Source organism: Chaetodon auriga, chromosome 5 (assembly GCF_051107435.1).
Source record: "Chaetodon auriga isolate fChaAug3 chromosome 5, fChaAug3.hap1, whole genome shotgun sequence".
NCBI lineage: Eukaryota > Metazoa > Chordata > Actinopteri > Chaetodontiformes > Chaetodontidae > Chaetodon > Chaetodon auriga.
The window spans coordinates 17,967,469-17,990,620 of NC_135078.1; the positions used below are offsets into that span (position 1 = coordinate 17,967,469).

The window sequence follows — 23,152 nt, forward strand, 5'->3', positions numbered from 1 at the left end:
GTTCATACAGATACCTGACTATTGTTTTCAGAATAACTTGAAAGAACATATATCTTCAGTCTTTTTATTTATTAATGTTACATTACTTAAATTATGCAACGGACACATGTCCATGAGCAAATCCAGTGGAATTATCAGGTCAAATCAATTCCTTTGTCATAACAGTACTGTGTGATTAAAGACAGCAGCACTCACAGGCAGAGAGCAGCCTGCGTCCTCCCCGCTCATAAACTGGATTTTGATGGTGATGTTTCTTGCTGATGTGAGCCTGTTGACAAAGTTTAGCCTCTGGGGGTAGACAAAGAGCAGGTTCCTACAGAGACACGGGGAGAGAAAGAGTGTCAGGCAGACTTCCTGTTTAATTAACGCATGAAAAAATCATGCAAAACCATTTTATGTATAAAATGAAGCAATTCCAATATACGTCACTAGATGGCACTATCTGTACAGCAACTTCTTTGTCATGCAGCAGTGAGGTGACAGTAATGTCACACAAAATTCCCAACAACCAGTCATTTAGTGTGACCTGTGGTTTTAATACAACACTGTAATCTGTCTTGAAACCTGGAATACAGGGAAATACCGCAGCTCCCACTGAACAAATGCTCAGAGAACGTCGGCGTGTAATTACCATGCAGGGGACTTGTTCACACACGAAGTTACTAATGTTTCGTTACAAGTGAAACCATTTCAGAATTGAGTGCTGATTTAAACCTCTGCTCACAGAGGCTGCCTCCTTGCTGTTACACTAGGAGGCAGTTTCACAGGTAGCCTGGATGGAAAGGCCTAAAAATAGGCATGACACCGAAAATGAGCAAAACATGAGTGATGAGTACGGCATGACTGTTTGTTGCCTCTGGCCTTTCAGAGAGATAAGGTGTCTGTATGAGCAAACAAACCTGTTTACACCTCAAGCTATGAATCATTTGCTTTCCAAAACCTTGTGTGTATTTCATCCCGTTGAGGTGCAAGTTTTGTATAAGAGATATAAAGACAACGTTTGGATTAGAAAACTAAATCTTATTTCCTTCCTTGCACTGTGTTGAGCTTATCACCCTTCTAACCCACCTGTAAATGTTGTGAGGGACATAAACCTCGCTGGATGGGAACTCCAGCACCTCTTTGACTGGCCGAATGTTCTTCTCAGCCACAGGTATCAGAGGGATGAGCTCAGTGGACAAACATGCTGGTGGCGTGTCGTGGACTGGAGACATGTCCAGTTTTATGGAACCTGGAAGACACAAGATAAGTGAGACTCACATATCAGTGACCTGCATGTGCAGTACAATGCATATATCACATGATATCACATCATGCCATATGAATTCTTTGAAATTGTGGTTTTATGGGGGGTTATGTGCTATTTCTTGGCCAGGTGCAGTAACGTCCTGGAGTCTCTCTGCTTGCTGCCTGGTAACATCATGGTGACAACAAGATTCTAGGAATGTACTGCACCCAGCCAAGAAATTGTCCACAAAACCAATGTGTAAAACCACAACATGTTGTGTATACACTTGGTTTATTACTTTCTTTGCACCAAACTAAGCTAACTGGCGCCTGCTTCATGTTTAAGACAGACATGAGAGTGTTATCAGTCTTCTCAACTCAAAAAAGCTGCAATGCAGAACTATTCTCTCGACTAATAGAATAAAATAAAATCCCAGAATGAGTGTTTAGATGTGATGAGAGATGACCTGATATTGTCTTGATTCTCCTCTGTGGAGTGGAGGTTTTCTTGATCTCAGACAAGAACTTCAGCAAGTCCTCATCACTCAAACGATCTCCCTCCTGACACACACACAAAGTCATAGTTTTACAGTAGAAACATTACTAAAACTAATGGAATGGCATATTTGAGCAAAGAATGAGACAAGGCCAGGCTGTAACGTCAAATTTATCTGTCTGTCATACTTTATGCTCTATCTCAAGGAAGTAGCAGATTTTTCACAGACTGGTCTGTCTCTTTGTGCGTGGGTGGGGAGGTCAGACCTGTTTGAAGATGGTGCTGATAGTAATGGTAGCAGGTTTGAAGGCAGAAATGTTGCAGAACTGATCATCAATGGTACTGTAACGTTCAGAATTCCTCCTGGGAAGCGGTGCTCTCCGGTCAATGCTGCTGGATTTACCTGGAAAAACAGAGTGTCAGGGTCACAGGTCAAATGATACACACACAGCTATACACAATCCATGGAAAGGCACACAAATGCATGTATTGCTCATTAGAACAAACACACACAAGCACACACCTCCTTTCACGCTGTCGGAGTCGGTAACATCGCGGTCTACCATAGCGGTGGAGATGACCTCCATGACATTGACGGTTGCCCAGGCAAAGGGCATGCGGTAGCGGCCCAGCCTATGGCAGAACGTCTCTGCCTGACCTCGCAGCTTATCAAGCTTGTCTTTGTTCTGAAAGACCAAAAGCAAAATTAAGTTTTAAAAAATTAATGTTAAGAATGGCTTCAACTTCAGAACATAGCACACTTAGAGCACATGTTTACAAGAGGACGGTACAAGGAAAAGATTATTACCTTTGCAGAGTCACATTCCCTCAGTGTCATGTAGGGTTCAGCACAGTCGCTGATCTCTCCCTGCTGCAGAACCTTTTCAATCTAAAACGCAGAAAGGAAGTACATGAGAAACATGAAACTTAAAAAATCCATACTTTGGAATACAGCGAAGACAAGCCATACGAAGACAGCACTGCAATGACTACCAGGATATACAAAACTGATCCTGTAACTGTTAATACAAGCTGTTCTTAGCATTTTATCACAGGTGCTATGGACTTCAGTTTTACCTTGATGACCAGGTAGATATCCGGGGAAGGGTAGGTGATGGAGAAGATGCCAGATCTGGCCATGGTGGACTGATCAATATGCGGAGTGTGAGGTTTCAAGAAGTTTTTGAACTGTTCTATGTTCAGATCACAGTAGAAGTTCTCGGATATCTGGACGAAGACAGAGATGGAAAGTTTCCTTGAGCGCCAAAAAAATGTCTTCTTGTTACTTTTTGTTGATAGAATTTATTGGACATCAAATTCAGGGAATAATAAAATGCAAAACATCACTTTAATATTTTCTAATGACAGATTGAAGGAATGGGTTTAGAAAAGGCTCTGGGACACCGCTTTCATGCAAACCAATGGCTGATACCAGAACGCCATCCATTCAGTCCACACCACTATTGCTCTAAACGCCTTCCTGATGACCTCAGGCTAGGAACACAGCCATATGTCCTAGTCTGGCTTGGCCTGCTGTGTGTCATGTGATCCTACTCACTGGAAAGCCATTAACCACTGTCCTGCATTCTGCTCATCCCATAAGACCTCCATTACACTGACCACACCAAAGCAGCCCTCCAGTCTGCCAAACCTGGCTGACTTGTGAACTGGAATCATGTGATCAGATTGCACACTCGGACGGGTATTATAGGTTGATCACTTTTGGTTTATTTCAAATCTGATTTCATTAATTGTGGTGGAAAAAAAACAGAGAGCCAAACTCCTGCAACGACAGAAACGACCCTGTTCACTTTAACACAAAGCGCACTGACTGCAAGAGTGAACGCTCTCAAAAGGCTGCAGAGGAGGAGACCAGCTCTTACTGACAAATGGTGTCTTGGAATCACACATATCACTTCTTAATAATCAATCCAGCTGACATAAACAGCATGTTCGGCTTCATGTTGTCATTAAACAGAACAGCCATGTCAAACAAAGTGTTCACTGAGTTAACATTTATAATGAATTTGAACAGCATTCACTTGTGAAAGTCAACCTTGAACATTCCTCCTGTTAATGGGACACGAGGAGTGCAGTACTCCTTTTAAGACTACTTTAAGTACACTAGAGGCTATGTATCTGACTGACTGGCACACGCTGTTTGAGAGCAAATGTTTTATATTTTCTACTAACCACTCCAGCGCTGCCAACTTAGCATCTGTGTAGCAAGCTCTGGTGTGTTTTAAGGCCCTTTTAACGACTTTATTCGAATATGACAAATCGTGCAGTTTTTGGGCAGACGTTAGCCACTTTGCCCACAAACATTCTGCAATACAAGTCCATGAATCTGCAGTTATACTGCCTATGAAGGCTGCTGCTTCAGTGAAAAAGAAACGTCTTTTCAACCAAGCCACAGACACACTGAAACGCATAGATGACTCGTGTGTATCTGCTGCATCTCTAAAAAAATTGATGTGTCCTGATCACAGTTTGTGTCTTCCCAAGGGGCTCCGTCACAGTCCAGCAAAACTGGGCTTGCCTAGTCTTGTATTGTCACAACAAGAAGACTACAAATGCCTGGAGAAAACTCGGAGAGAAAAATATATTTCTTCTCAGCCACCTTTTTTTTTTACTTTGAGGACACATCTGTCTGTTTGCATGTCTACACTAGACCTTCCTCTGTTTATATCCATGAACGTGATATCATAAGTAGGCCACTTGCTGGGTCAAATCCCATGTCTCCACCTTAGCTGATAGGCCATGATTAATAACTGGAGTATTATATGGAATTATGTGAACATCTGCTGCAGATTTCACAGATGTGAAACAGCAAACCTGATGTGAACAAAAAAGCAAACAGACACAGCAACAAAATTCCCATGAGGGACAACAGTAAAGGATGCAGGAAAAGAGAGAAATGAGGCAAAGAGGCAGCAGGAATGTGGCAGAAACACTCCACAGGAGACAGAGAGAAAGAAACAAGTGTGCAGAGGAGAGCTGGAGAAAGGCAAAGTAAAAAAAGAAAGTAAAAGCACAAAGGGCTCAGAGATAAATGGGTCAATAGCAAATGCTTCACAGTTCCACTACGATTACACTTAACTGACAGAACAAGTTTGATAGTTTCTCCTTCACTCAGACAGAGACACATTTCATAGCTCTTTAACAGTCTGGATCTGCCTCTGCTCAACGTAATAGACAGGAAGTTATATTAAGCTCCACAAAGACACACTGCGGATTAACACAAAACTAAATAAGCAATTTTAAGTGAAATACACTGTGACAATGAGACACTTCTCTTACAGATTGACAACAGTAAGAATATCCTGTTGCCTATATGTCCACTCTCTGACATATAGGCAACACATGTTTATGTTGTGTCAAGAGTGTCTTACATGCAGTCCCTTTTCAAAATTACAGGGCATTAAATTGCTCCATCTCACCCAGCAGACAATCTTAGAGCCACCGTTCCTGCAGACAAGCCGGAAAGCAGCTGGGCAGCCCCGAGGAGAGGGCAAGGCCCGTGGCTAAAGCCCTGTCTCATCTGAGAGATCCATGAGCGCTTAAGTACGAACTAAATCCTTCCAACCCCTTTCACCCAAAAAACTATCTGGCTGTGTAAATCCACAGAAAACACACAAACAGCCATGGCTCAAAATGGTTGACTGGGAAAATGCGGCACAGTATTAGTAGTTATAGAACCAAAACATGACGACCCCCGTGGGTATAAAAATGTCAGGATGATGAGACATTAAACCTTGTAGATTACACTGATCCCTCATGGCCACGCCGACCGCCAAAAGAAACTATGAGACCTCCCTGCACCACCAGGAGTCACATGACACACAAGCTACCATGAAACAAGGGAGGGAATAAAAGACAGCAGCACTTTGCAATAAATCAGATTTTCAGTTTTGATGCCATCTTTTTAGACACATACACACACATTCAGACACCAGTGGAAGCTAACCATGCTAACATGCAAGGCACTGGCCATCAAGAATAATTGGATTTCAATGTTTTGCACTACAACACTACGAATGACGGCCTCAAAAATGGGCCAACATTGCCTTTGAATCTTCCTGGAAATAGCAACTGTCTCTTATTAAATCAGACATATATTTCTCATGATGCAACCCAACAGACCCAACACCAACTAAGACACACTCTCCACAACAAACATTGTAATGAGCAAACTGGTATTTACTGCAGGAGTACTGCATTTTAAGCTGTTTGTCATTTTCCCTGTACTGTATGTGGCAAGGTGAACATGTTACACAAGTGTCCAGGATGGAAGTTACAACATACTTTAAGTCAACATTAGAAACACCATGAAGACAACAATAGAAATTGTCGGGACAAAGCGAGGCAAAGCTTTTTCTTACCTTTTTCTTCTCTTTCAGGTCATACAAGGCCATAGAGGCAAACAGGGGCTCAATGTCAATCTCAAACCTATGAAAGCAAGAAGGAAATGGAAATGAGTAATTCAATAATGGCAGGAGAGACGAATACTTAACGTACTCATTTCCTTTTACTGTACTCAAATTCATTCTATTTTTTCCTATTCTGCTCTATTCCTGTAGATTACTGTTGCATTGGGAGGCAAGAAAATGTAATACAGTAAGTGATGACATGTTTGAACTGAGGGTTAAAGGATAAGGGGATGGAGCTGCCAAACCGCTGCAAGCAGAGAAATGAGTTCAACTAAAACATGTGGCCGTTTTATGGGTTGCAAAAAGGACGAATGAGATGGAGAGTCAAAGGCAGAGAAAGTGTGTGTGTGTGTGTGTGTGTGTGTGTGTGTGTGTGTGTGTGTGTGTAATAGAAAGAAAAAGAAAGAGACACAGAGACAAAATCCCACAGAGAGAGGGAGGGACAGCGATTTTCTGGAGAAGAACAACAACCACTGCACAGCAATCCTCCACTCTCCCACACTGCTGTCCGTCACATCTACTGCTGAGCCCTTTGTGGAACGACGACTCGTTCTTAAGTTGTGATCAGACGCGACACACAAGAACGCCCTGTATGTTAAACGCTAAGCAAAAGGGCATTTTGTTATAAACAGCAGGGTGTTGGAGTAATTTCCCTTCAACACAACTGTTGGTTCCTTGTCCAAGTTTTAAGAGAAACAGAAGGCAGCTGTTCAAACCCGACCCCTCCACCCTGCAGTATTATGAAAATGTATGACATACTTGATGGCCTGGCATCGGATCAGAATGCGGTCTCCAGTGTGTTCTTTGGGGCAGTCAGGGATGGGCCGGATCTCCACTGCATCTTCCTGGAACACAATAGAAGAGAAAAATGTTTAAGTTACGCAAAAAGACATGGAGAAGTTGTCAGAGGAGACTGAGGATCTTAAATAAGATTTGCAGGTGTTTACTGAGAAAAGAAGAAAAAAAGACACAGAAGAAGAGAAGAAGAGAAGAGAAAAATACACTTCAAGTGTTAAAAAGGTGCAGGAAAAAAAACATTTACAAGCAAGAGATGTGTAACTTGATGCTTTTTACATGTCTTTGGCATCTAAAAAATGATAACATTTAGAGTCGTGTTTAAAACATTAAGTTTTTCGTCAAATGTTTATTTTGAACATCTGTGCAACTTTTCCTGTTAGATAAAGTCCACTTTTATATTGACACAGAGAGAGCTGGGGTGCAACTTCGCATCATTTTCATAATAGATTAATCAAACCATTATTTCCTTGTTAATCATTTGGTCAATAAAATGCTCGAAAATAGTGAAAAATGAGCATTTCTATTCAAAAACATTCGGGGAGTAAAGCGCCTACATGGTTCTCATATGCATGCATGCACTTGTGTATTGCTTCATGCGAGTAGCAACTCTCTCCATGCTACATCTCACCTCATCAGCTGGTGGGTACAGGGCAAACAGCTCAGGGTGTCTGTTCCCCTGCCGCGCCTCCTGGTTGAAGCGGTCCAGCTCCTCATGGCTGCTGAAGGCCAGCAGCCCCTCCACTCTCTGGTCTGGGGTCAAGCACCGCAAGTCAAAATCGGAGGAGGTCAGTGTGCGGCCAGAGTCATCACTCAGCCCTGCTAGAGTTGGAGACTTGACCTGGGGCGAACACAAAAAGAGAGGGGTAAGGGTGGTGACGGGGGTTGGGGGTGGGGGACGAAAGAGAGATGAGGGTGAGGGGGATGAAGAAAGGAAAGATGGAGCAATAACAGAAAAACAAAGGATGAGCAAAATAAGAGGGTATTAAGGCAGAATATCCAGAGGGATGTTATTAAGAGGAAGATCAAAGAAAATGGGCGCAGGGTAATGAATACCATATTAATGGATATTCGGTCAAAGTCTGCTCTTCTTCTGTTTAAATAATATTACTTGAATGGGGTTTGAGTAAAAGGCATCCATACTTGCCAACCCTATTGAATTTCCCAAAAGACGTATGACTTTAGTCCCCAGTGTTCCCACATAGCTTTAAATATCCTTTTCCCTTCCAGTGATCACATTTCAGAATGTGCCTGAACTTCAATGTAAGCAAAAAATATCAAGTCTATAGTATTTTAAGGTCCGCCAACAACATACTGTACACTGAAAATGCAGCCTCCATGATTATGCTGTACGCAGACACAACAAACAGCTAGCAGCCATTTAGGCAGTCTAGACAGTTTCTGTTCTGGCCTGGAGACAATAGCAGTCACTGTTTTCTTCTGATCAAGGCTCATGCTTTGTGAAGAACACGCGACACAGGCTCATGTTGAGGTTTTGTGTACGCTACAGAAAGCAGAATGAGCCCTTATAGGACCATGTTGAGCAGGTGCTTCCTTCTTTATTCCAAACAAGCAGTTTTCTTGCCTCATAATCATAGCAATGTACATAGAAAAGACACCGGAGTGCAGGGAATAAAGCGACTATGAATTCTGACATACAGCACACCCTACTGTATGAGCGATTCGTCACTCGTGATATCTATGCATTGCACATTGGCCGATCAAGTTCTGCAATCAGAGGTTGCTGTTAGACAGACAAAAATGATGGCAGCGAAGAGGGCAGAGCCGACTCAGTGCACTGACAGCAACAGCGTTGGCCTGTTGGACAAAAAATGAGCACCAGCCAGAGGAATGAGCTTAATGCCTTTAAATGAACTCACTTAATAGGATATGCAAATGCACTCAAATGTGTCCTCTCAGACGCCCTGGAGTGAGAGCTGAGAGGAGAATTAAGCAACAGAAATGCACAAAAGATGTCTTCTGTTGTACATCATTAAAATATTTATGTTGCCCTGTGGCTCCTGTTAGCTCCACCTTGTTTTCTGCTGTTTTGCTTCAAACATACAGCATTCTTACAATCAGCAAACGTCCATGAATGGATACCACCAACTTCTACCTCCCTCATACGAACAAATCCAAACTCTGACATTAGCATTAACACAGCTTGGCTTTAAAATTCTCCCTCCGTTCAGACTGTGGGGAAAAGGAATACGTTTTATTTAATATATCAGGAGCTTGTATTAAAATCAGCTGATTAGAGCATCATCTGCCCATCGGTCAGAGATCTCTCAGACTGGCACTGGCCCCACATGGAATTACTCAGACTCAGCTAGAGGGCAGGGCATAACCTCACTGCTCCACAAAGCTCTGAACAATCCCCGTTGTCACCCCTGTCTTCTTGTCTCCTTCATTTTCCATCATCCATCAATCTCACAGCCCCGCTCTCCAACCACAGGCAAGGACTGACCGAGCTTCCACCCTTGTGAAGCTTCACCCTGCTGAGGCTCCATGGGACCATCACACCATGCTCCAAGGGCGATTGCTAAACCAGATTGGACCAGAGACGAGACCCATCAAGCGCCAAAGGACAATAGTGCTGTTCTTCCCCTCTCTGTCACTCTCTTTCTGGCATCTAGATCATGGGAAGCCCACAGCCTGTAATAAGGGCCTTTTGGTTTGGGTGATTAACCAGAATTGGCAAGGATGAGGTGACAGGAGGGGGCTGGTGAGACTGGCTGGGACAGAAGCTGGGAGTGGCGCTAACTGGGACTTGGATTGGCCGGGACTGTCTCATGCTAGGAGCTGGGGATTTGGCCACTATGAGACAGAAAGAGCAAGAGAGGGAAATGAGAGAGGATGGGAACTTGGCTAGAAGAGGTGTTAGTGGAGTACTGAGGCATGGAGCCATAATGAAAGGAAAGGACTGAGGCATGCAGACGTAAGCAACTGATTTAAATAGCAGAACAGGAAAAAAAATACAATATATTTAATCATCACATCTCTGTCTAAACACATAGAGGTGAAAAGAGTTATAATATTCAGGTTTATTTCAGTGCAAACTAGGCTGAGCACACTTGAAAAGAGCCACTGCCACAGTGGTAAGAGTGATAGGAATAACAAAACACTGCTGTGTTCACTGCTTGCCCCCCCCCCCCCCCCCCAGTCTCCCACTCCTCCCTCACACTCCACATTCAGTATTGTTGTCTGTCTCAAGCCTTGATCAGTATGGGCTGCCATACTGCTCTCATTTAATGGTCTTACTCTCACAAAAGACACTAACTAAGAGCAACATATTGGCATTCAAGGACAAAGTTGGGAAGTAGCTTTTCATATCGTGCTGCTCAGGAAGCAGAACATTTTGGGAAGTGCACTTATTTGCTTTCTTGCCGACATTTAGATTAGATGATTGATACCAGTCTGATTAATTATGGATACAGAACATGGACCGTTTACACATTTTACCTTATCATTTTTTCCATTTACTTTATAGTGTTAGAAGAGATACGTATGGAAAGGGAGTGATGTCACAAAGGTCCTCCAGCTGAGTAGCGAAAAGTGGGCATTGCAGTTATGTGGTATGCACCTTAACCAACAGGCCACCGGGATGCACTGTATATCTTTTTTGTTGAATCCATACACAAAAAAAATGTATAAACAACGATTTGTGGTTTAACAGGGAGTTATGGAGCGTAACTATTACTTGAGGAACAACAGTTCATCGGTCTGGCCAGCCCTTTTGTGCAGTGCATGTGCTGTTTGCCAACCAGCAACCTCACATGACACCAACATTTATGTAAATTACAACATGCGACTCCCTGCGCAGCTACAAATAGTCATTCTGTTGTCTGTAAAAAATAAACAAACAAGACATAACACGTTAACTTGTGATCTTTATTGGCTTGTATCTTTGAACTTTGGATACAGCCAGGCAACCAATTGTTAAGGACAGGACTGACCAAAGCAGGAAAGAAGTCAAGAATGATTCCAGTGTAGCAAGAATGACTCTGAAGAAGGCTAATACTTCTCCTTTGTTGAGCAACACAGTGATGGTTAAGACACAGGCTAAGTTAAACTTGTACATATGGAAGCTAGTTAATGTCTTTTACTTAAAGGACTCAGGTTTGAATAAGGATGTTGGTAAGAATAAGAAGGTGAGTGTGTGTGAGTGTGTGAGCGTGTGTGTGTGTGTTAAATGAAAGGTTGGCTGTGTTTGTGGTTCTTACTGGCTTCTGTGGGTTCTCTGGCTGGACGTCGGACTCAAAGGTCTGTTTGCGGAGGAGTTTATGTAGTCCTGCTCGCTCCGAATACGCGCTCCAGCCATCCCCCTGGCACCTTCACACGCGCACACACACACACACACACACATACACAGAGTGGTGTTTGCATCACTTTTGGGGACATTACATAGACTTACATTCATTTCCTGGAGACTTACCCTAACCATAACCAATACTTGGCTAACCCTAACGTTAACCCCAGTCTTCACCCTAAAAGTTAATGATTTACATTATAGAGACTTGAATTTTGTCCCCACAAGTACGGTGAGTCCCCATAATGTGACTGTGTGAACGGATTTATGTTCCCACAATGTGAGTAATACATGGGCACGCACACACACACGCACGCACGCATACACACACAGAAGGTCAAAGACCCAGACAGGAACACACACATTGAAAACAACATACGACTGATACACCTCTGCACTTCTAATCAAATCAGATAACAACAAAAACAGAAGCCTTGCGCAACATGCTGTCGTCACAGCGTAAGGGAGACATAGAGCGAGCACTACGACGCATCAGACAGGAGATGCCAGTGTCTAATCTTTATCTGGCTCTCTCGCCCTCTTGTTTCCTGTTTCACAGACATGTGCAGCTTCTCAGACAGTTGGCACCTGCTGCACCGTCTGGCAACTAAAATACCAATGAGGACATTAATCCACAACACACTGATAGACACCGTAAATCAGAGAATATCTGATCAGGTGCTATTTCCTCAATAAAACATCCAGTTTTCCATTTCTGAACTCCAAAGATTCAGTTTTGTCATTTTAAAGTATCTGTCAAACATGTGCTGTTCATTAGCCGCTGTGCTCTGAGAGTGCTGAACACTCGGACTGTAACTGTTTCTGTAGGAGACGATTTACCTTCTGGAGACCACGAGCCACGGCTGGATGTAACTCTTCACACAGTCTCTCACATGTGGATCCAACTCCAGTCTACAAAGAGAGGGACAAGCAGGATAAGAAGTCATGTGCTCACATTCTCACGCAGACATGCATGCAAACATTCACAGACTGAAAACTGCATTCCTCCTCTATCTTAATATGTACTTCATGGTCAAGGTGTGGGATAAGTGAATGCTGTGGCTAAGATAACACGAGTGAACAGATTTTATACCGACAACACAGAAGGCAGTTTAGAAAAGTGACTACATATTATGCTACATGCTAACGGCAGAGATTCTCCTGAAAACTCCAGCTAGCATCTTTTGAATGTCGTCACCTGATGTATAGCTAAATAAATAAATAATTTCCGCACCTTATTCGACTGCCTTTTATCCACACGTCTGATCTTATTACAAGTCTCATTTATAATTCTCTATATAAATGTCATTATTGTCTGCCCTGCTTCTTTACTCCTGATTAAAGTCTTTCATTCTGTTGATCTTTTTGTCAACAAGCTCATCGCAACTCAGAATTCAAAAGCTGCTAGATGCACAGTATTAAGATTAACTTTCCTACATGGACTTGAGAATCATCTTAGATGTGACATGTGTGAAACCTGACTGTAAACAAAATCAACCTGCCAAACATTTTCCACAACGAGGATTTTGTAGCTGAATGCAAGACTCTGAAACTGCGGTGAAACACTATCTTTAATTATTCATCAGTATTTCACATTTTTCCTGGACTACTTTTTTTACCAAACAGGTCTGACAGCTTTCCAATTTAATTTCAGGGAGGATTTTTATTTATTTATTTTTTGACCCACCCATCTTCAGGGACAGGGTGTCGAACCGTGCGACACTCCTTCTCCACCTGCTCCACCTTCAGGTCATCCTCGGGGAAGTCTCCGAGTTCCTGCATCAGGGCTGCGTCTCCACTTCTTAGCTGCGACGTCAGGAATTCCTCCAGGTCCAAGGGCTCCACCGCGTCATACGCCTGAGGCTGCAGAACGAAGGGTGATGGAGTTAAGACACAGCACCAAATATCACGATATGAGGAACATATGGGAAGTGATATTTGCAGTTAATTGCAGTTTAACAACCCAAACAGAGTGGAGTGGATGATCAGGAGAGCTTCTTAAAGGTAAATGTGAAGTAAAGTATAATGTAAATCATGCCAAGACGCTGGCTCAGAATTGTCTGATAAGGTTTAATGTTAGTGTAAAAAAAACCAAACGAAGCTGTGGAGGATATAATAAGCAAACAGCAAAAAACATCAATCATGTGTGAAAAGCTTAAGGGTGATTGATAAGTTTGCACAGGGCACACAGCGTAAAGGAGCACTGAGGAAAAAGAAAAGCGAGCAAAGGAGGTGAGACCAAACATGTTGAATCATGACTATTTTCTAATAGCTCATACCTGACAAGGAACAAAAGAGTGGAGCACATACATAAATAGAAACTGGAACAAACTGGAGTGTATCAGACAGGCAGGCCTTTTTTTTTTTTTCTGGGAACTTATTTTTAGACAGAAACTCTATCAGCCTGCACTCCAGAGCTCCAGCAGATCAAAGGCAAAGCTGTAATCACTTATGTACAGTGCAAATGGGCAGAAATTTTCATTTGGGTCTTCGAATCAGTACATATTGTTCAAATCATCAGTGCACACAATGACACAAAATCCCATTGGCACTTAAAGGGGAAGAACAGACATGCTTTTCATCATTAGAAAGAGCTCACGGGGGGGAAAACACAACTGATGAGATAACACATGTCTCTTTTGTGATGCCCAGCTGGCTATGGTTGTAAAAGGGGAACCTGCATGGAGCAGGTGTTTCTGTGAAAAGTGGCAGCAAACTAGGCAGGCCTCCAATCTGATTACAGTCTGCAGGCTGTGGCTGATGTAGGCAAAAGCTTGGAAATAAACTTACACCACAATGTCATCCTGAAAGACTTCCTATACACTCAATAACAACAGTCTCTTGACTTATGCAACGCACAGTGTAAAGAACGAAAATCCACTATTCAAAAAGAATATTTAAGCCTTTAATCATGCACGTTGTCTCACACAGGCAGCATTTGCATGACAAACAGGTAGTGTGTGATAGACTGGATGTGAGAGAAAGTGTGTATGCTGGAGACAGAGCGAGAAAAAAGAAAATGCAGAGCCAAACCAGCCAATGGCAGACACACCAAGAGATAACATGTACGCACAGAAGAGGTAGAGATAACTGCAGCAACAAGGTGAGTCACCGCTGCGCTCAACTTTTAAAAGCAGAGCAAATTCCATTTGCTTTCAGACGTGTTTTTGCACATCAATCCACCCGAAGGGATATTTTTCTCTGCTGAGCACTGAAGAGCAAACTGTACCAAATGGGTTCGTATTGATGGTTAGCATGCAACACTAGAAGTAAAGAATATGGCCAGATGGAGCAAATGTATCACTATTATGTAAAATGACACGCCTACAGTATAGAAGAAACCCTCTCCTTCTCTCTATAGACGAGGCGTGACCCTCAACAGCGTCTCCACTGTGGCAGCCTTCTCCATACGTGCATTTCTCTGTCTCTCGGCCTCAAAGTTCAAACAATCATTGTAGCATGGCCTCTTTTTCTCATTTAATGGGGAGGCTAACGAAAACAAATGAATGCAAATCTATGCATGCCTCTGATCAGCGCCTGCTGCTCTGTGGAGTCATGAGCGGAGCTAGGAGGAAAGCCATGTCCCCCTGCCAAATCAACTGCAAAGACTTTCTATCAGATTACTCAATGGTGATTTTAACAGTGATAATAGAGGTTTTAGCTAGTAGGAAGCACTGTGATCTACAACGGAGAAAGTTAAAGCACACACAGGCAACAATAAACAAATAAAATAAATTTGACAAAATTACACATTTCTAAAGCCAATAACTGTTACAGCAACCGCTGCTGGTGCCTTATGTAAGTAGCATTCATCCATTTAAAATGTGCATCTACCAACATCACTGTTCTCTGTGTGCATTGGCAAAAACTGTGCAGGCACAGAAAACAGACATGTAAAAAAAAACTCCAGACAAACAATGTTCTTACAAAACACAGCCACATTTGACCTGAAGCACCATATTTAAGACAATAAAGTTTACCAATTATCTCACTCAGAGGTCTCACTAAAGCACAGCATTGCTCATACAGATATTGGAAACTTACCCGGCTGAAAGCTGAAAACTGCACCATAAAGAGGAAGTGTACAAAATGGCGCACTCCGGATATGGGAACCTACAGGGTGCACTGACTGACGCTGAGCGCTTTTCGTTAAAACCAAGGCAGAACGCAACGCACAGATCCTCTTTAAATTGATCCTCATATTCCTAGAAGCTACGAACTTCACTGGCTCTGAGAAGAAACAATCAGCATCATCAACAGTGGAAGGGGTGTTTATAGCCAGTCAAATGAATGTTTAAGTTGAGTCTGACCGTTTGAAGCCACAGAATGTTTTTATAGCAGCTGACAGCGTTCAGACAAAGTGTCGTGCAGCTCAGAATTGAAGGGCAGAAGCCACAAGACATTAAAAGGAAGTGACATCAGCAAGGCGTCCCTCCATCAACTGGTGTTTCAACAGACAGGAACAGAAACCACGCACACAGACACACACGTGCATGCTGCTTACACACACACGGCACACATGCACAACGACATGCAGCTTTTCCTCTTAATCCCTCAGTTTGTCTATTAAACCTACTAACAACACAGATCAGTCGACATTCCTCATATTGAGGCTCTAAAAATAGCAGTAGAGTAAGAGAGAAGGAGTTATGATGATCAACAAAGTGACGCACATGACAACTGCAGCAACAAACATGCCTCCCTCCTCTCAACAAACACCCCTCCCTCGTCCCTGTGCTAGACGCGACTGCTGAATAATGGGAAACTATCATCCCGGAGATTATAGTATTAAAATCCCTCTCCCGCATCCCAAATCCGGCCATATTAAAGATTTGCCCGTGTAAGCTGCAAGGTAAGCAGGCCCCATCCAGCGCCTGTCAGTGGCCAAGGCGCTGACCCATTTCCCAAGCAGGTTAGAGATTAACCATGTTGCCTTCTACAAGCTTGGGAGGGGATGGATGGTCCGGGCGCTCCTCCTCAAACCCTGTCAGCTGACGAGCTCAAGGATCATCGCTGGGAAAGTATCAAAGGGCTTCGGCTCAGTTAGTCATGCACACAGATATGTCAGGAGACTTAGCGCCTAAGAGCTTTAGAAAACTTTAAATGAGAGAGATGTAGGGCGACAGAGAGCGAAGAAACGTGAGGGAGACAGAAATAGGAAAAAAAGCAGGAAGGCTGATGTATGAATCTGGGAGGCAGAGACAGAGGTTCAGAGGGTGCCACAGAGAGAGACTAAGAGTGTAGTGGGAACAAATCCCGACAAAGGATTACTGTGCATCATTCTGCCTGCTTGCTTGAGAGAGCAGGAATCACTCTAACTGTCTGCTAGGCTTCAAGTGAAGAGGCGAGAAAACAACCCGTCATACTGGCATTCAAAACTAAGGGGTACTAGGTTTTCCATGGCCTGTTAAATGAAAGAACAAGACGAGTCAGCCCGGTTTTTAACAAATGCATGTTAAGCCATGACTAAGTTCTCATCTCATCCATTGTAAGAGGAAGAAAGATTCTTCCTGAAAAAAGACTCGGCTCTTTTGCAGAAATGCAGACGTCTGTTTGTGCAAAAGCATGAACTTATGCTGTGGCAGAATTTCTATGATTCAAATTATAATCTTCAAGACTAGACCCGACACTGAGTCAGACACTCTCAGCACTAATGATGGCAAAGAGGATGTGAAAGAGATATGCTTATAGCCCTTTGGTGGTGTAAGCACAAATACTAAAGCTGTGTGTGTGTGTGTGTGTGCAGCATCAGAGGAAAACACTTCACCAAGAATTTCTCCTCAACTAGCATTACATCACTAGTGTTAAGTGAGGTAAACAGCTTTCATTTTTACTGTGCTTATCTTCTTCAACCCACTTAACATGTTAGACAGCTGGATAAGCATTTTCATTTGCAAAATTTATTTAAAAACGAAAACTTGCTCGCAGCTGGTGTCACATGTTAGCTCAAATACAAACAACTAATAACCATTTCTTTCCAAGTAGCTGTGAATAAATTAAAGATACGTATCCTGGATAATGTGACAAATCCCTGCCGGATGAAAATGACTAAACTGCAGAGGCAAAGGTATCTTTTTATAGAAGGGAACTCACCACAGTGAGGTACCCTGTGGCCGAAGCGTTGGAGTTGGTTCGGCTGTGATGAGAGCCATAGCTCCCACTGAAGTGTCGTCTGATCTCTGCAGAGGAGTGCCTGGAAACACATACAAATTCATAAGGTTCAGCAGGCAGAGAAAAATAGTTGCATCACCTATGTACCATATGCGTGGGCTATTAGACGCTTGATATTTATACAGAAACAGGCATCAAACTAAAGGGAAAGCCGTAACTTTTGTACAATTCCACCAACATGCACACAGTGTATCTTAATGAGAGATGCAACAGCAATTCCACCATTGTTCCTATTCGCGCTAGTTTGAATTGGTCAGCCATGGTGCTTCCATTCAAACTATTGTTCAGTGTCTACAGAGGCACATCTCTGCTGGCTGTGTAAAGGCTTTGTCATGCTGGCAGCCATACAGGCAGGGGAATAAATACGGTGTCCTGATTTAAGGGTCAGGCTGAGCAGGAAATCAACATGACATAGGAACGGAGTAGTATTCAAATATATTGGGTAGATGAGGATGGTGTGTCTGTGTGTTTGTGTGTGTTTGCCTGTAGCCCTCTCCAAAAAAAAAAAGGGGAGAGCAGAGAATGACAACAACAAAGCCAGTGTCCCAATTCGTTACCCACATTTCATCTCTGTGCAGCGCTGAGCTAATGCACTGCCCATTTCTTTGTAATTAATCTACCATATCATTTGAGCCGTGCTGAACTCTACACAATAACTGCTTTATTCTCTGCGCTGCGAAGACGAAAAGCCCGTTTTGAGTGCATGAGCATGTGTTTGTGTGGAAGCTTTTTGTCTGCGTTGAAATTGCTCATATTTGTTTGTATTTTTGTTCAAGTGTCAGAAAGAGTTTATTGTAACATTGCCACACGGGGGAGAGTTAGAGGGCAAAGACTTAAGTAAATAGGTCACATTCCCGATTGCTTCCCTTGTGGTCAGTCTCATGGGTTCATTAAGTCCCCATGGCCATTGTTACGACAGCCCTGTTACTAATTACCACCACAAACCCATAAACACCAGTGCAATGGAGGAATGTCAGCATGTCGCAACCACTGAGCCTGCAGAGTGATGAAGCATGCAAAATCCATGAGACAGCTTCATGCAAACAGCTAAAAACTAATATTATGAGTGTTCTGGAGCAGCACTGAATTGCCAAACCAGTTTGCTTTTCAAGAACAAAAGCTAGTTAATATTTCATGTGCACACATGCATTTTTGATGGTCTACAGTGCAACTCAAAGAGCCATAATGAAGAGTACAATACTTGATTTGAGTCTGAGAGATTTATAACACTAACCCAGCCCTCCTGTCAATCACATAACATGCTGAGTCAATACAATAACTGAATGCCGGCAAAGGTTAAACCATGGGTGGGAGAACAGTATACAAATTTACACAATGAACAAAGTCTGGCAGTGCAGCAACGACGCTTTATCTAAACTCCTGCTGCTCCACTGTCATTTCAAAATAAAGATGAGGCACTGGACTGAAAATCAACAACCATGAAAGAATGTATTTTGCAGAGATACACGGCTGCAAAAAAAGATTAAACCAAATGGAGCACATGACAACATGCATGCTGATTTGCACAATGACACGTACATGCAGGTATGCTGGGCCACATTATAAGCTTTTACTCTTAAATCGCGAGCAACAACACCTCTGTAATGCAAGTCTAGGTTGTGCAAAAGTCACTCTTAATCTGCACAGTTTACAACATATATCTTCATTCAGAAAGTAAACTGTAAATGATACAACAAAGAGGTGGTGCAAGAGACGGCTGCTCAGTACGACCACAGTGATCCACTGCTGGTTGGATGAGTGGGTTTATCAGAGTGGTATGTTTGCAAAACAGCACATAGAAATTGGTAGTTGGGGGATCTTGCATATAAATCCCACCTTGCACCTGCACATCAGCAACTTAAAGTCTCCTTGCACGCCCACTTTGTCCACTGCTAATGTCTACAGGTAAAGTCCTGAGTTACTCCTTGTAATGCAATGAGGCAAATCACATAAGCCCGTGGAGCTTAAGGGAGCTGTGTGTAAGAAACTAAAGCTCCAGAAAGCTTGAGGCCAACACAAGGAATAACACTCGTCACAGCTCCACCTAACCAGGTATGTGGACAGGAGGCCAGAGTTATGACTTCTGCCCTTGCAGTCAGGTGTATCTGATGATACATACTGCTGCTTTAACTTGATTAAATAGCCAGTGCAAAAAAAAAACCAGGCCTGTGAGTGACAGCATATGCAGTCAGATTAGTTTTTGCATGACTTTGACGGTTCTACTCTGACACAAGCAAACAAAAATACTTTTTCTTGCCTGAGGGCAGATTGTCTGTTGGGTGTATTAAGCTTGCACCCAAGGCAATTAAAGCCTTGTAAAACCGTCTCATAAGTTGACTTCTAAAGAGAAATGCCCTTCCCTGTTTCCTCTAAAGAAACAAGCCCTACCCTGTGTGTACAGATGGCGCCCGTTACCACTCCAGTTTGTGTCCTATTCTATATCTTTCATTACTACTGGAGAGACAAAGCTCAGGCAAACCCACCCATACGATTACAGAACACACACTGTCTATATAAAGTTTGCGTACACACATATTCTCACATACGTGCACACATGGGATTGCTTACTTGCATTCACTGACACACAGGGCCTGTCTATAAAAAGGCCAAACAAGTAAAACAGTAATCAGCTCTCGCCAGCAGAGGCAAGCAGGCATTATTTTACCAGTAGTAGACAAACAGCTTGTCACAGCAGCATCTGTCAGTCTCTTTAAAGGGCCTATGTCTGCTCTTGTCACGAGGACAAATGACAGGGCTTTGGATTTTTGTTTCAAAAAGCCGCTTGCATCATGGCCTGAGCATAAAGCAACATCCTGATAAAGACTAAATACGTTATGAATCCTTGCAATGGATGAACCCAGAGACAACACTTTAAAGAGCACAAATACCTGACTGCCAACGCAACCTGCAACGCCGTTAGCTGAGAGGACAGAGAGGTCAAGAAGACTGAATAATAAGAGTTCAGTGAAACACACTACCCCCATCTTGTTCTGAGATGGATATGATCTGTAAAAACAGCTGTTATTGAAGTTGACAGCTTTGGTCTTGAAAGCAGCTCGCCCTCTGAGGGTTTCTGTGCCTCATCAGGGTACCGGGCTTCAGGTCTGAGATCTCTGAGAATGACCATAGTGGCATCACCCGACAGGCATATTCTTCGTCACCACTCTTTCAGTGTGAGGATGTTATCCTCAGATAAAGTGTGAGCAGGCAGTGAGCACAGCCGAGTGATCAGAATTTAAATTTCATCTCACTCTGAAAGTATATTGTGCCGTTATGTTTTCCTAGTTACTGGCAGTACGGTCACTATTATCACAGCATCATCTATTACATCATCCAGCAATAATCACTGTGTATATCACTGAAAATACGTAATCCATGGTTCTGCAAAAGGTCAGGGTAAGGGTGGAACTTAACTACCATCCTGCTGCATTCAATCACAGTTTTATGGCATCCAGGTTTGTATAGTGCATGTGAACACATCTGATTTCCTGTGTAACCTGATACCTGTGAGTAATCTGATGTCTTTTGTGCATGTAAACATAATGATTGTCACTCCATAACAGCCATCAAGGCCTTGAGATGAAGCTAAACCACAGAAAATCAATGGTAAAATGTCAATAGGTGCTCCCTCTTTGGGGTAGAACATTTCAATTGCCAGAAAGAAAGCATCCTCCGAGTCTGATGACAATAATTACCAGCTTCAATTGTCTTTTTTTTTCATGAGATATAATTAGAAGAGGTAATCAACACTGATGAGGATGGCTCTCTTAAAACAGCTGCTACCAGGGTGCTGAGGGAGAATTACAACTGACAGCAGACTCCAGCTTTGAATCAGGGCTGATGAGAGATGAGGCAAACACATCGAGACTCAGCACATTTTCTGGCACAATTATCCTGTTGATTGCTGATAAAAGAGCTGAAAATAAATGATAAATCATATCATGGACATCGATAAAGCATTACTATGTCATGCCATAGCACTGATTAGGATGATAATTAATCAGCTTTTTTTGGGTGATTACTTATTTCTTCAGTTCAGAGGTTTAAAAAAAAAAAAAAAAAGTTGTTAGATTAACCAGACTGTGACTGTTAGCAGCTGTGAAACACTGCATCATATTAATTACTGCCTTCGTTGAGCAATGGTTACGATATACTCTGATTTTGTATCCACGCTGTTTTAATTAGGTCATCCTGCATAAGGAGAAAAAAGAAACTGTCTCTCATTCAAAGACAATGAGCGAGACCACGTGGCCGCAAGATTTTTCATCATTTATCAGAATGAAATTTGCCAAAGCAGCTTTGTGTGTGACCCCATTATTTTAAGAGTGTATGAGCTGTCAAACAGACCTCTCATCTGTCATTACTGCCAGACTTTGAATTATGGAGAGTCATTTAATGTGAATACTAGGTACCAGCAGCTGCCAAACAGCTGTTTTATGTTCCTGTGACATTATTACAACCCCGATTCCAAAAGAGTTGGGTCGCTGTGCAAAACATAAAACAGATTGTGATTCTTTGTTAATCCTTTTTGACATTTACTCAACCGAAAACAGTACAAAGACAATACATTTAATGTTTTACCTCATCAGCTTCATTGATTTTTGTAAACATCAGCGTATTCTGAATGCCAGCAGCATGTTGAACTGGGAAAAGATGTGCAACGCTCCAAAAACACCTGTTTGGAACATTCCACAGGTAAACAGGTTGATTAGTAACAGGTGATAATGTCATGACTGGGTATGAAAGGGGCATCCTGGAAAGACTCAGTCGACCACAAGGGAGGATGGAGCGAGGTTCACCCCTTTGTGAACACATGATTGTATAAAGGATGTTACTGCATGGAGTCAGGAACATTTGCTAATGACTGCATTCTGCTTTTATTTACGTTTTACACAGCGTGCCAACTTTTTTGGAATTTGGGTAACCTGAAAGGTCTCAGGACTCACACCCAAGCTAAGAAATCTTCTTGTGGGTTCCAGAGTGAAAACCTTTTACCACCCCCTCCCCACAGAAAGAGGTCGGCCTCTTTTTGTTACGTCACGCTGTCGATGGCAGGTCTGCACTTGCTGCGTGTGCATATGGAGTATGTTCCTGTCAGCATTTCTGGAATCATTGGCCAAGCAGAGTCCGGCTCTGAAGCTGCAGTTTCACAGCTTCTCACAGCCCCATCGCCCAGATAACCAAATCTATAATTTCACTCAGGATTGTCTGTATTTAGTCCATGTCGTGACTTCCACCAAGCAAGCTGCTCAGCCAGACAGTCTCCAATTATCCCTATTATCATCATTATTATCAGGTCAATCCACTAGAGGTGGGTGGCTCCTTTAGCTTACATGTTATGGCCAAAAAAAACCCCCCTCTCCCATAAGCCCTTTCTTCCTCATGAGAGCCGAGAAGAAACACAGGAAAACAGACAGCGGTGTGGTGTACATGACAAGAGGGGGGAAAGCAGACCAAAGGGATGCCCCGACCATGTGTCTCATACTATCATATGTCTCCAGACTTAATGGGTCTTACCGCTATCAGCACCATCACGGCTCAGCTTCCTGTCAGAGGGAGGCACGCACAAACACAGCAGTCATTTGGCAGGACTCGGGTCACAGACAGCTCCGAGCAAGAAAAAGGAAACTTTGAGCCCAACTTCAAGCTGAGTTTGAACCACAAACCCTAACGCACAAAAGCGTTTTGTGAAGCTATGTGTCTTTTTTTTGACACTCCTTTACT

At 42.9% G+C, this 23,152-nt stretch overlaps 1 protein-coding gene across 2 annotated transcripts in view; it reads right to left on the minus strand.

Annotated features, from left to right (window-relative positions):
* Positions 1-23,152, minus strand: part of dock8 (dedicator of cytokinesis 8) — a 50,347-nt gene that overhangs the window by 24,766 nt on the left and 2,429 nt on the right. Inside the window, exons 2-15 of one of the 2 annotated variants that reach the window (XM_076730792.1) lie at positions 17,351-17,450; positions 12,945-13,120; positions 12,098-12,169; positions 11,172-11,280; positions 7,580-7,789; positions 6,913-6,998; positions 6,106-6,172; positions 2,801-2,950; positions 2,532-2,612; positions 2,247-2,409; positions 1,990-2,126; positions 1,695-1,788; positions 1,069-1,231; positions 196-313 (exon numbers count right to left, since the gene is read on the minus strand). In XM_076730792.1, the coding sequence (XP_076586907.1) occupies positions 196-313; positions 1,069-1,231; positions 1,695-1,788; positions 1,990-2,126; positions 2,247-2,409; positions 2,532-2,612; positions 2,801-2,950; positions 6,106-6,172; positions 6,913-6,998; positions 7,580-7,789; positions 11,172-11,280; positions 12,098-12,169; positions 12,945-13,120; positions 17,351-17,450 (1,726 nt within the window). Of the gene's footprint in view, positions 1-195; positions 314-1,068; positions 1,232-1,694; positions 1,789-1,989; positions 2,127-2,246; positions 2,410-2,531; positions 2,613-2,800; positions 2,951-6,105; positions 6,173-6,912; positions 6,999-7,579; positions 7,790-11,171; positions 11,281-12,097; positions 12,170-12,944; positions 13,121-15,301; positions 15,537-17,350; positions 17,451-23,152 lie in introns of those variants that run through there. The other variant, XM_076730794.1, reaches the window with a different exon arrangement.